Here is a 13,982-nt window from a genome sequence, read left to right as displayed (position 1 = left end):
CTCACATCTGTAACTGCCTCCATAAACAGCCATGAAGAGATGATAACAGATTTGTGAAACAGCAATGGCTTCAGCAGGACAATAACACAAAGTTCAGGTTTTTCATCAGCATCCTGCCAGATTTGCCCACATATTAAGAATCTCTTCAATGCCCAATGAACCTTTACTGGAACAAAACTCTTTTTGGTTACAGGAACTACACAATCAAGTGAAGCACCATTACAGACCCAGGATTTTTAAGAGTGTGGTTAGAATTTGAAAAGGTGTAAGTGTATGACTGAATATTCCAGAAGTCCTACAGGTAATCGTCACGTTCAGCAGGTGAGCCGTTCCTCCTTGAAGGACAGGTGTGTGGACGGGCCAAAGTCGGGCCGTGGAGCTTCACCCGAATCTGCCAGGCTCGGGAGGTTCGGCCGCTGTCTGTGGACTTCTTAGACGAGATGCAGAGCTCGATGACGGGGTGGTGGCTCTGAGGCTAGGGATCTGCACTGGTAATCGGAAGGTTGCCGGTTCGAATCCCGTAAATACCAATAGGGACTCTGCTCTGTTGGGTCCTTGAGCAAGGCCCTTAACCTGCAATTGCTGAGCGCTTTGAGTAGTAAGAAAAGCGCTATATAAATGCAAAGAATTATTATCGTGGGACGCCTCCTCGTGCTCGGACTTCCATCTCGTTCTCTGTTAACTTTTGATGTCTGCACCTTCTAATCATTCTTGCATTCAGTATTACGTGCTTAGGATAATAAATTTAACAATGACGCTTACTGCATTTCTCATAGCCGCAGCCTTACATGTAAATCCTTACCACGGTGGTGTTTTACGAGGAATGGCCACGTGAGACGGGGCTGCGCGCTCCACTCGCACGAAATCTTCAGCTCCACAGTCGGGCGCGCGGACAGGGGGCGTGCCTCACCAGCGTCGAGATCAGCTGGGCGCGGGCCACGTGACTCGGTGTCAAAGGTCACCGCCACCACAATGGAGCTCTCCGAGCTGGTACTGCAAGGGCTGCGGCTTTTAGCCGAGCCTGAGCCCTTCGATAGCCGCACGTATGCGGCCTTTGTTCAGATCGCCTTCCGTGGCCTCGTCTCTCCGGAACTCGACGCCGCACTGCTCGGTGAGGCGGATGTCTTTGTGCTTCGTTTCCGCCCGGCTGATCGGCCTCATCGATGCGCGAAGCGGTCTTTGTGAGCTCACACGGCAGGGCCCCAAATCCCCGGGCGCAGTTAACTTGATTGACCAACGCAGAGAAAAGCGCAGCCGAGAACCTGCGGCGAGTTAGACTGGCCGGCTGGGATGAACAGATCGGTGACGCGCGTGCGCCTGGGTGGATCGACGTAAGGCAGACAGGCGCTGCTCTTGCGTGTCCCGAGAAGCCCATGCTCCGTTGTCACCATCAGACCGCACACACACACACACGTCATGTCTCTCATGTGTGACAGCATACGCTACAAACAGCGGCTGTGTCATGGCAACACATCAAAAACGGGCTCGGGGATCACAGCAGCCGCTCATTTTCTCAAGACGACATTTACATGTTAAGAAAAAGTGGGGTTTGGTAGTTGAAGTCCTCAGTGGCACATGTGATGTACCGTGGAAGAGCCGAGCAAGGGGGGTGATCACACATACAGACACCCTCATGGCTGTGCACGCAGACATAACGGTTTCGGAGCTGAAATGCCACGACCTCGGCTCTGCTTATTGTAAGGCAGGCACGTCTGGAAATTCTTTTGTTATATCGGCATGGTTTACTCTTTTTTTAGGCGACCCCTTGTTAAAGCACGTCGCCCCGACGGTGTTACATCAGTGTCACGTCGCCGCCACAACCTGCATCGTGGAATTTGCCAAAGTGAATGCGGACAAGTCGACCATCGGGTAAAGTTGAGCGGCTACGGGACTGCATGTCATGGACGTCCTTAAGAGTGGCCACTTGTCACAGTGGGTGTCATCGTTTCCTTTTTCAGAGCCTTCCTTGAAGACTGCAAGTTTGACGGAGACAGAATTGACATTTTTTACGAGGAGTACCAGGTATGGTGTTTGCTTTTTGACAATTCCGTCCGAGGCGCCGATGTGGTTAAACTTCACAGCTGAGGGCTCGCGTCACGCGTTTAGGGGTCCGCCGGACGGGACGGGCGCTTCCTGACGGGCTGCTTGTTTTGTCTCCGTTTGCAGAAAAACAAATTAAAGGTGGAAGGCTTGCTAGGAAGGTGAGTTGATTTGTGCTTGTTCTTCTTGGAGAAATGTCATTCTTAAAATGCACAAGCGTGGTAAATGACATTTAAATTAGCCAACACGCCCTGTAATATTGCACCTGACTTTATTAATTCTAATATATAATTCTTGAAGGGTTTAACTAACAATTTCGAAACCCATTCCTTGTTTGCATGCCATTCAGTGGTAGCGTTTGACAAACGTTTAATCGATGTGTTAAGATTTGTAATATTAGGGGCAGTTTGCCTTTTTTTTATATTCAGTTTAGGAAGATGTCCGCCGCACATCTGCGATGTCACTTGGCGTCTGGATTATCAGATCAAGGTAGGCGTTTATATTGATTATCAAATAATGGAAAAAAAAACGGAAAACCGAACTGGGCATCTGCTTAATTAACCCCGGGTTCCCTCCTTTTGTTCTCGTTTGTTTAGAACAGCCACGTGCACCGAGTGGACGAGCCCCTCTATCTGATTGCACTCCAGTCCGAGGTGGGTCGGCTCGGCTCGGCTCGTGCGCGCGCCCGCCGCCTGGGAGGTCCAAGCAAATGTCACAATGCTGCTTTTATTTTTCAGAAAAGGATGTCGGAGCCCACGGATGAAATTAGTTTTAGCTGCACGATGGAGCAACTGCAGGTATAACTCAAATGGAAAAGAATCCTGACTCTTAATTATAACAAGAGTTTCAAATTATTACTGCCGTGTGCTTCAATGACAGAATGGAGCGACTTGTCTGTTGGGCTTACGGTGCTTTATTACCGAAAATGCTCTTCGCGAAAGGAATGTTTTTATTTGTATTTACCTTTGAGATTCTGTGCATTGACAACATCAGGCTGTCGTTGGAGACGTCGCTCGGCGCGCTTTATAATTTTGTTCTCTGTTCTCGTATGAATTATAACTATTGCTGAGGAGTATAACAAATAATGTAATGGTAAATGAAAGAGTGAATGTTTTAATTTGACGGGGCGCCTGGCAACTTCAAAGAGGTTTTTATACATGAGAGCAAAATATTTATTATTATTATTATTATTATTATTGGAAGTTGGGAGCATGCAATGAGACAGGGCGTTGCCGCACCCACTACACCACGAGCCATTATTATTAGTAAGAAGAAGAAGAATAAGAATAGCACTTTTAGTCACCAGGGAGAAGTAAGGTTTTTTTCAGGAAGCTCAATAAATTATTATTATTAGTAGTAGTATTAATAATGATAATACAATAAAATAGGTAATTATTGATTATTATTATCATCACCATGACGAAGAAAAGCCTTGTCAATCCATAAATAACTAAAAACACAGGCTTTATAAATTCTATAATTTTAAGTACTCGTATTTTACAGAAAAGCACAGTGTGTATATATGTGTATGTATATATATATTAATATTTATATAAATGTGTGTGTACAATTTATATAAAAAACTAAACGGCCTGCAGCTCAGTGACTTGCTTTGCTTGACTGCGTCTCATTTTCCCCAATCACTCAAACGAGTTTTTCAAATCACGAATCATTAAACTGATGTCGCCCTCTAACTCGGTAACTTTACGCGTGTGACTTACTGTACTAACATCCACAGCTGTTATGGTTTGGACATATTCTTTTGTTTTAGAAAGAATAAACAGAAACGCACTTTTGAGAAAGAAACTAAAATGTTACTTAATAAATAGACCTCAGTTATTGCCAAATACTTTAAGCGCATAAAGGCAAACATCAGTCCGTTTTCGTTGTGGAGCACGTCGGCCATATTCCAATATAACAAATAATATAAGATGTGAAGCACGAGATCAAATCAAATTTGTGTTTTGTTTAATTCTCAATGTCTGCCTTTCTAAAATGAACTCGGAAGTTCCTAAATTATGTTGACGCTAAGAGCCGTTTTACCATTAGAGGTTTAAGGTTAATGATTCGTTTTTGGTTTGGTGGCCCTGGGGTGACACTCCGATGCGCCCCGACTTTGTTTGGGGGTTTTGTGCTCAGTTTTTAATTTTTTTTTCCCGGGATTTGTGTTTTTCGATTTCCCAGCATGCACTAGCGCGGGGCCCTGCACACGACAGCAACATCACAGACACAAATGGAGGGACATTTTTTTCAGTTGTGTTATCGGTTTCCTCTTAATTTTTACATGAACTGATTTTACTTTATTTTACTAAAACTTTTAAAACGGATATACTTGGGCGGTAGATGGTCACACTCATTGAATGAATCTTTCTGTGAAGTTGAAGAATTTTTGAAACTCTGAACCAACACACATAATTTAAATATCAAGTTAAAATTATTATTATGTAGGAAAACTGATGTAATTCACAAACTACATTGTTCTAAATTTTCAGAGTAACAATAGAAACACAGGCATAATAAACTTATGCAACTTGATCATTTATATTAAAAAAAAAAAAAACATAAAAGGAATTAGCACATTAGATGCCAGTTGTTTGCAAACTTTCTTTTAATGTAACCAGAACACATGGACTGGGATGGAAACTTGAAGGGCAGATTTCCTACATCTGTTAGAACTTTTTACTTCACACGAACAGCCGCCCGGAATTAGTGAGGTGCAGGACCCTCGAATGGCGACTTGACGTTTTAGGGACAATTTCGGGGAGTGGATGGACGACCTTGTTGACCTGAATGACTTGCACTTTTTCTAATGTTCTTATTAACATTTACTATTTATTATTAATAATACTGTTTTTTATGTTAGGTAGAATGCCCAGAGGGGACTGGGTGGTCTCGAGGCCTGGAACCCTTACAGATTTAATTTTTTTCTCCAGCTTTCTGGAGTATTTTTTTTTTCTGCCCCCCCCCCCCCCCCTGGCCATCGGACCTTACTCCTTTTCTATGTTAACTAATATTGCCTTATTTTAATTTATTTTGTCTTTTATTTTTATTTTCTTCAATATGTAAAGCACTTTGAGCTACTTTCTGTATGAAAATGTGCTATATAAATAAATGTTGTTAAAATTATATAATAAAAATAATACTAATATATAATAAAATATATCTAATATATATACTAATAATATAATAACAAAAATTAATAATTTTATTTGAGGGTTTGCCCACTGAATGAAAATGTGAATTCTGCAAATGCCCCATCGTCTCCTTTTTAACTTGTACTAAAAAAAAAAATCAACACGCCAATTCAGTTTATATAGCGCCTTTCACCGAGCGGAGACACAGGGCGCTGTGACCAGTTCAAAGGTGAAGTGCAAAAACGAAATTTACAAATTCCTAAGCACAGAATTAGTGCACATATCACTCGAAAAATTAATTAGGTGTCTTCGATTTATGTATTTAATTTATTTGAGATTATAATTGTTTGCTATTAATTTGTACTTAACCCTTTCTAGTTAATTCAACTTAAATCTCTTGGATGTTACAATAACAAAATTAATTATCGTTGAAACAAAGACCTCTAATTGTGTTTTTTTTGTTTTGTTTTTTCTCAACAGAAGCACAAATCCGTTTCAGGGCCTGCTGTCATGACCCGCTTATTTTATGCTCATTTTACTCAAAAGTAAAACTTTTGTAATCCTCAGAACGTATTGTTTCCATTTTCCCAGCACACAGATAACTTGGTTTTAACTAAAAATATTTTTAGTTTTATGTAGACGACTAACCCAGCTTTGTGTAGTGAGCCGCCCCTTTTGTTGCAACGCGCCCTACAGAATCTCCACACCTTTATACAACTGGGAAGAAAGTTCAAGACCTTCGCGATTTGTGTCAATTGATTTTTATTGTGGAAGCCGATTTGATTTTCTTTTAATTTATTTTATATTAATAATGTTGAGCAGCTTTTTCTTTGCGTCCAACACAACATTATAATTAAGAATGACAAATCTCTGCGGTAATGCGGAGCTTCACGCGCTCAACTAGCCTTCGGTGTTCGCACCCTTGGCCACGATTTTCATTCACACTCTGTAGTGAAATCAGGTTTGATTGATTGATTGTTTGTATGAAGATCCAGATTTTTAAGTCAATCAAACAAAAACAAATTCAATAAAAATGTGTAATTTAGGGTTAATAAAAGGGACTCGGTTACTTTAATTCTACATGAAGACTTGCATTAAATTTATATTAATTGTGTCTCGTTTTCCAACGTAAAAATTTTATTTTAAAAACTAAACTAATTGAATCGATCCACCGTCAATGATTTCATTAACTTAATTTTGAAAGATATTTTTCAAGTGTAAAGTCACCGATTTGTTTAAATGAATGTTGACAAAAATCCTGTAGTCCCGTTCAATCTTATTAAACATTAATGCTTTGTATTTTTTAATTTGTATTTTTGTATATTTTGCACACACAATACCGACAGAGTTTATGACGCTGATTTGTGTCATTATGTCGTCGTTCTGCTCGCTTTTTTTTTAATGTTGCTCGTCATTACTTCCACATTAATTCCTGAAGAATAACAAGCTTCGTAGGTCGCCTTGGATAAAAAAAAAATAATGTTGTATTAAATAGAAGGTATTTCTTAATTTGGTGTATTTTAATTGTTGGGTTTGTTTCCTTGTTTTTATTTTAATCGGACAGAAGTGTGCCGCTTTTTGTCAAGGCTACGTTTTTCACACCTATTCACTATAAAACGTTTATATAAAATAATATAATGTGTATATATAATTTAGAAAGAAAAGTAGTAATGTTTATTTCTATTTAATTTCAGGATTTGCTGGGGAAAATGAAAGATGCCTCAAAAGCTGTGGAAAAGGCCGCTCAAATGTGATGAAGACAAACGGCGCATTTTCATGGACTTTTTTTTGTATTAAATTCTTCTATTAAACGGTCCACTTTTGTATCGATGCTGTGAAAACAACACTGAATTAAAAGCACATCAAATGTTTTGTAAAATGAGCAGCTTGTGAGTTTTATTCCACATTGTGTCTGTCTGACTGTCTGAATTCCACAAAATAAATAAAGTTCAAATCCCCTGTCCACCATCAAGCTGGATTCGTGTCCGCCGCGGGCTTCGAGTGTTGAGCTCTTTTTAAATATTAGACTCCATTTTGTGAGCCCGAAGAAAATGAATTTGAAGCAAACGCGAAGAAAAAAAAAAGATTCGTGAAAGGGGGTCCAGGAGGAGCAGCAGACGCCGCGTTTGTAACCACAACGTGCCGAACTGGGGGGGGGGCTTTTTTTTTTTTTTTTAAGACGGGCCGTGTCCCCGGTCGCGTTGCTTTTGATGATGCCAGCCGACAGTCCCCGATTGTGTCGTGTACGTTTCACAGAGGGGGGGCGGGATTAAAGTCTGGTATTTTATATATTTATGTATTTACTTATTCGCGCTGCGGGTCCAACGACTGAAAGGCGTCCAAAAGTTTTTCGATCCCAGGAAAGGCTTCATGATCTGCTCCGGTAAGCGCTCGCGGCGGTGCTGCTGTGCCCGTCTGAGCCCAATGTGCGCCCACCGCTTCCACGAGCGGACTTTTAATATTTGCACTTTTTCGAGGTCGCCGTGTCTTTTGAGAGTTTCGTGGCGTGAGGGGCTTGTCGGTGTTTATTTATTTATTTAACTCTTTGTCGTTGCAGCCCGTGAGGGGCGGCACCGTTCATCTAACGGGAGTCACCTCCAAAGGGGGGGCGGCGGCGGCCGGTGTGCTGGCCTCGGATTCCACCGACACTAATTCCCAGGCCACCCTTAAGGAAAGAGAGCACGTGACCGCGCGGGGCGGTCGAACTACGAGCCATTTTGGGGACGGTGTCAGTTTCCAGTGAACCTTCGGCGTTGCATTTTTCAAACAACTGAAGTGGAGGCGAACGAGACGCCGAAGGGAGCGCTGCGGCCGGCGGCTCCGCGCGTACGGGCATTCGGAGCACCTTTCGGCGGCCCACTGGCACGGCGAGGCGCGACGGCGCATAAAGAAGGTCTTTTTGGAAGTACGAGGGAGAGGTGCCGAGTGCCGCCGCTGTGCCCTCATTGCAACTGACAGCCGCGTCTGCACTCATTCAAGATGGCCGCTTGGCTCGCATTCGTTCTCTGCTGATCCGCTTTGAACTTTCATTGTTTGAAAGGAACCGGCGGGCGGAACGGGAGCCCAGTCGCCGGGTACGTATGCTCTAAACGGTCTTCTTACCAATCGCCGAGGTACGGGCCGGCCTGGGGCGCGACAATTGCTTGTTTGTTTGGCTTTCTGTGGCCGCGGCCCCCACGGGCTCCCCTCGGTTCGTGCTCGCCTCTAAGCTGCTGCCGCCGCCGCACGAGCTTTTCAAATTGAGTTAATTTCTCCGAGGGCGACGGGGCAATCGGGCTGCTGCCTTCTGAAGCTGGTGCGCCGGGCTTCCCTCTGTCGTTTTGCTGTGGAGAAACCGCGCCTGGTGGCGAGGCGCTCTCGGTATTTTTGGTGAAAGTCGGGCGCTCGGCGCGTTTTGGAGCGGCATGGCTGAAGTGCAGAGAGCAGCTGTCGAATAAACAGCTTGCATGCCACGCTTCCCGTCAACGAATCGCCCCCAAATTATAGAGGCGGGATCCGTGTGAAGTGAGGAACACGGCCCAGAGTTCGCATTCCGGCGACGACGGCCTGTCCGCGTTTTTCGAACTTAAATTAGACGGACTGTCCAACGAAAGTCGCCGTTAAAAATGGCGATTGAACCCAGTGAAGTGCTGTCCGCAACTCTTTTTTTTTTTTTTTTTTTTTTTCCGTTTATCAAGTGTCATCCTCGAAACGGGGCTGCCAGAAAACGGCGACAGCAGACCCTCCCGGTGGAAGGCCGCCGTGAATGAAGCCGCTACGCGCGTCTCGGGTGCCGTCAGCACGAGGGCTCATGAAGCGGACCCGTCGGCTGCTGCCATTGTGTGCACACAACTTTCTCATATGCGCTTCTACTTCGGAGCTATGATTTATGACAAGTGGCTGCCCGGTGCGCCCATTCAGAGCCGCTTCACGAAGCTTCGAGTCGCCGGGCTGCTGTCACTTCATCGTATGGACCCTTGGCAGAGGTGCCGGTGGTCGCCATCCCGGGGGAACGAGGACGTGTTTTTTTTTTTTTTATAACTAATTGTAGAAAGAGAGAATTCGAATAGAATGGCGGGTTTGGCTCGTCAGTTCGTAAGTTTCAAAAGGGGGGCCGCGGCGTCAGACCTTTTTATGACACGCCGAGCTCCGCTTTCTAAGAATTCCGGTTTGGAAAAATCTCGGGATGCGTGTGGATGAGACGCGCCTTGTTGATCGATCCATCCAGAAGCCCCTCGAGCCGTTTGCGCGTGTTCGGCCTCACTGACAGACCCGTAGGTTTCCTTTTATTTCGGTCTGCACAGCAAATGTTTGTATAAAGCGCATTGTGGTGGGCGTGACGCACACTCGACCAAATAACGGGTCTTCAATGGCACTTGACTGGTTTGTGTGGTTCCTCGAAACTCCACTCCTTGACAAAGACCCTTTTCATTCGGAGACGGGCTGTTTGTATCCGTTTGGTTTCTTGGGCTTTATAGAAAGGTTCCTAATTTGTGGACCCACAGAAACCTTTTATGTTAAGTAGGCTACCAAATCGGGCGCAGCGGTGAAGGCTTTCAGGTTGTAGGTACAAATCCCGCTGTGACCCTGAGCGAGTCACTTCACCCGCGTGATGAAGGTCACAAAATTAGAAAAAAAAAAAAGTTCTCAATTGTAGGTCGTTTAAAAAAAAAAAAAAAAAAAAATTGGGTCTGCTAAATTAATAAGTAAGAAGGCTGACGGGACGAGGGAACGCGAATTCAGTCCTTGGTATTTATCGCGTGCAGCGAGAGTCCTTTGGAAATCGGGAACATATTGGAGTTTCACAAATCTTCTACTCGTGGCTATTGCTGTACATAATTAAATATCCCCTTCAGGAGGATGGTCTCCCCGCGGCTCTGCTGTCAAGGAACACTTTGGCTCTTTAATTTTTAGGAGTTCAATCTGAACTAAGCGGTTACTTGATGTGTCCGATTCAGCGCATGTCTTCTCCTCTTTAGTGGCGTTTCATGGTGCTTTACTGGGTGGTGTTGGCACCATTTCATTCTGGGAAGGCTACTTTGCATATGAAGTTGGGTCTTTCTACTTTGAAAAGACATCCTAATATTAAAAAAAAAAAAAATGAAATCTTTACTGTATGGTAGGCTTCCACTAACGGTTTCAGTAACCCCGAACTCGGCCTGTGCTAATGCGTGCAGCGACAGTCCTTTCAAAACATCGGGAGCCATTATGCGTATTTATTATATGGCGCCTGTGATTAATCCAAATAAATGAAGGTTCTTTCTGGATGCTTCATGTGAAGGAGAGTTTTGTGTTCCAAAAAGGACCCCCCCCCATGACGTCACTCTGAAGACCCCGGCACCTGTAAGCAGGCGGCGTGGCGCAGGGGTGTTGGACATCAAATCCCGCTAATCACACTGCGAGACCCTGCTAATTGTGTTTCAGATGGCATTGACTCAAACGTACGCCTAATAATAATAATAATAATAATAATAATAGGATTTGAAGCGATTAGACTAAATTACATTTCTGGGCCACATTTGTCAGTTTTAAAAAATGCTCGAATGTGAAGCCTGTGACCGGGTTGACATTCCGTGGACTTGAAGTGGCCGATTTTTAAATGTGTTTGGTCTCCAGTGGGTTTTGGTGGGCTTGAGGCCAAGTCATGGTGGTTTCGTTTTTGTTTTTTTTTTTGTTTGCGTTTTCATGGAAGTCTTTTTTTTTTCTTAATGTAGGAGACGATTTCACGTGTAGCACTCGTTTCAGTAGATTGTCCTTGAAGACGTAGAAATTGAAACGCTGTTACTCCTGCTTACCAATCTGATCAAACCAATACATTTTAGCGCGATTTTCAATGGCGATAAAGAGAAATTTAAATAAAACATCGTAGATAGGAAAGAAAGAAAACTGGCTGTGCATGGAATCCCGTTACGATCTGGGAAGGGGAGACCCCGGTTTGAAGTAATATGCCCACCCTGTGTGTGTGTCCCGCGCACGGAGGGTCCACTTTACACCCGCGAGCTGGCGGTCGCCGCCGATTTCCTGCCGCGGTTCCTCCGCCGCTTCGCTCCAGTTTCAGGCTTTGGCAAAATGCCAACTGTAACCTAAGTTGCTATAGCAACGGTAAGAATGACCGTGTTTGGGCACCCGTGGACGTCAGCGCCCCGTCTTTCGCGCATTTCACACGGGCTGCGGAGCGCTGCTGCGCGTGGAGGGTCCGAGCCGCCTTCGTCCTCGGCGGACGTTCTCAATCAGCGTGCGGAAATGAAGGACGACCCTCGCCACGTCTGCCAGCTTCACTCATCGACTCCGTGTTCCCCGTTTATTTCGGCTCGTGAGGGATTGCCGTCCGGCTATTTCAGTTTGTAAAGATCGTCATCCGAAGATGACCCCTCACTGTCTGGCGTTGCGTTAGGAGGTGCAGCATCGTGGAGGCGCCCTTCGTGCGGCTATCCGAGGCTCACGTCGCCAAGTGGACGCCCCTCGGGCTCGCTTCATTCGCGGCTCTCTTCTCTTGCTGTCACCCGGCCACCTAAAGTCACTCATCCTTTTGTGTTTGTACTTCAGGCTTCCCCCCGGCGCCTCCAGCCAACGCCATGCATCGAACCACACGGATCAAGATAACGGAGCTGAATCCGCACCTGATGTGCGTTCTGTGCGGCGGATACTTCATAGACGCGACGACCATCATCGAGTGCCTGCACTCCTGTAAGCGACGGACCCCCGTGGGCTTCGGGGAGGAAAGTTGACGAGAAGCACCGCCGAGCTGAGTGCCCGTTCTCTGCTCCGACGTGACGTGTTGTGTTTCCTTTCTCTTCCAGTTTGTAAAACGTGCATCGTCGGCTATCTGGAGACCAGCAAGTACTGTCCGATCTGCGACGTGCAGGTGCACAAGACGAGGCCTCTTCACAACATCAGGTAAGGAGAGACGACTCCGCGGCACAGAGTTTAGCACCTCCTGGGTTTGCATTTGTCTCTTCTTAGGAAGTGTGTTAAGTCCTCAGATTGTCACCTGCAAAGGGAACTCTTTTAAAAGAGAGTGCCTGCTGTCGTTTTAGGTCGGACAAAACTCTACAAGACATTGTCTATAAATTAGTGCCGGGACTCTTCAAAAGTAAGAACCTGCAAACTGTCCTCTTAACCTGCTTTTGTAAGCGGAGGATTTTACCCCCCGTTTTCATTTAATTTTGTTCTTTTGTGTTTAGATGAAATGAAACGAAGACGAGATTTCTATGCTGCTCACCCTTCTGCGGATGGTAAAGTAACAAAATCTGATTCTGTGCAGACCGCCGACCTCCGTGCATTGCTTGGGTTTGTCAAAAATCGGAGACCCCCTTTGTAGATTTGAGGGGGCCAAGTCCACAACTGGCCTGTCACATCCATTTTGAGAGACTAAAAGACACTAAACTGGGAAAAAAGTAATCTGTTTAATTATTCAGACATGAAAAATAATGTAATGATTTTAAATGTAATTATTACTTACAGGAAGTTGTCACGTGGTGTGTGTGTGTTTTGTTATCTTTCTCCCTTCAAATCCTCTGAAGGTGTCTGCTAACAACATGGAGAGGCTCCACCATAAAGTCTGAGGGATGTCCTGGCGGACCCTCTTCACAAACTCGCAACATAAACCGCTGTCAGTTATGCCACACACTCCCATTCCATCACGCTTCATGCCAGCCTGCAGTCCCGGTGTGGGCAGAATGACGTTCACGAGCATTCACTCCGTGTGTTTGACTTACTTTTGTTAGCCTAAAGTCATTTATTTTAACTTGAAATTTAATTAGGCAACTTCAAAAAAAAAAAAAAAAAAGTGAATTTTAAATTTATTGATATGTTGGTGCAATTAATATTTAAATACTCCTTTATACCCGCTCAGCGCCAACCGTCAGGAATATGGAAGACTTGTACTATTTATTTTGGATGGTTGCACCTTTTGTGTAAAGTTAACATTAGTCATGCGGGTGTAAAGGAGGCAAAGGCTTTTGTGTTCTGTGGTGGGCAACAAGTTTGCTGGAGTGGGGGGGGGCTACCATAAATCAGCTCCTACAACCACACAAGACCCCCATGGTTAAAAAATAAAACAGTAAAGGGCTCAAAATTGTCTTTGTAGTTCTAGAAAGATATGGAGACCCCTTAAACTGCAAAGCAACAACGGGGTGCCCTCTTAATTTTTTTCTTCAGCCATCTGGAGTTTTTTTTTTTTTGTTTTGTTTTTTCTGACCCCCCCCTGGCCATCGGACCTTACTCTTTTTCCATGTTAACTAATGTTATTTTAATTTCTTATTTTGTCTTTTATTTTTCTTTTCTTTATTATGTAAAGCACTTTGAGCTACTTTTTGTATGAAGATGTGCTATAGAAATAAATGTTGTTGTTAATGCAGCTCGCAGGATAGTCGCATACAGAAATCGTGTTTACGTGAACTTCACTCAATTGTGTGCAGCGAAAATGGGAAAATTGTGATGGAAATATTTGAAAAACTGGCGAGTGAAGAGAACGATCCCCAAGTCTGATTACGCCTCTGTCTAAAAGAGCAGAACTGCATGGCTTTATCTCACTGTGATTTAATTGTTTTAATGTGAAATCTGAGAGTTACGTCTTCGTAAATAGAAAAAGCTGCAAAATATCAACAAACCTGGTTACTTTTGTTACCTTAAATTAGCTAAATAAGTGCACGTTTATCACTGACTGCTCCTGTGCACTTGTTATCCAAATGTGAGCGTAGCAAACAGAATTGGAAAGCATCATATCATAATAATACATTTTATGTATATAGTGCCCTCTGTGCTCAAAGTGCCATGTTGCACTCACTTTAATAAATAAATCAAAGCTCATTGGCTGTACATTTACAG

At 44.2% G+C, this 13,982-nt stretch overlaps 1 protein-coding gene across 1 annotated transcript in view; it reads left to right on the top strand.

The window, feature by feature from the left end:
- The first annotated feature begins 926 nt into the window (after positions 1 to 926).
- The window catches only part of bmi1a (bmi1 polycomb ring finger oncogene 1a), a 17,815-nt gene continuing 4,759 nt past the window's right edge, over positions 927 to 13,982 (top strand). The window contains exons 1-15 of the mRNA XM_051929350.1: positions 927 to 1,111; positions 1,758 to 1,869; positions 1,959 to 2,022; positions 2,167 to 2,201; positions 2,469 to 2,529; positions 2,637 to 2,693; positions 2,778 to 2,837; positions 6,869 to 6,925; positions 7,732 to 7,873; positions 8,154 to 8,248; positions 8,787 to 9,120; positions 11,700 to 11,840; positions 11,954 to 12,050; positions 12,191 to 12,246; positions 12,338 to 12,388. Of these exons, the coding sequence (XP_051785310.1) occupies positions 973 to 1,111; positions 1,758 to 1,869; positions 1,959 to 2,022; positions 2,167 to 2,201; positions 2,469 to 2,529; positions 2,637 to 2,693; positions 2,778 to 2,837; positions 6,869 to 6,925; positions 7,732 to 7,873; positions 8,154 to 8,248; positions 8,787 to 9,120; positions 11,700 to 11,840; positions 11,954 to 12,050; positions 12,191 to 12,246; positions 12,338 to 12,388 (1,501 nt within the window). The 5' untranslated portion in view covers positions 927 to 972. The remainder of the gene's footprint in view (positions 1,112 to 1,757; positions 1,870 to 1,958; positions 2,023 to 2,166; positions 2,202 to 2,468; positions 2,530 to 2,636; positions 2,694 to 2,777; positions 2,838 to 6,868; positions 6,926 to 7,731; positions 7,874 to 8,153; positions 8,249 to 8,786; positions 9,121 to 11,699; positions 11,841 to 11,953; positions 12,051 to 12,190; positions 12,247 to 12,337; positions 12,389 to 13,982) is intronic.

This window comes from Erpetoichthys calabaricus, chromosome 6 (assembly GCF_900747795.2).
Source record: "Erpetoichthys calabaricus chromosome 6, fErpCal1.3, whole genome shotgun sequence".
Classification (NCBI taxonomy): domain Eukaryota; kingdom Metazoa; phylum Chordata; class Cladistia; order Polypteriformes; family Polypteridae; genus Erpetoichthys; species Erpetoichthys calabaricus.
Note: the sequence above shows the minus strand (reverse complement) of the source record. Positions and strands in the feature narration are given on the sequence as shown.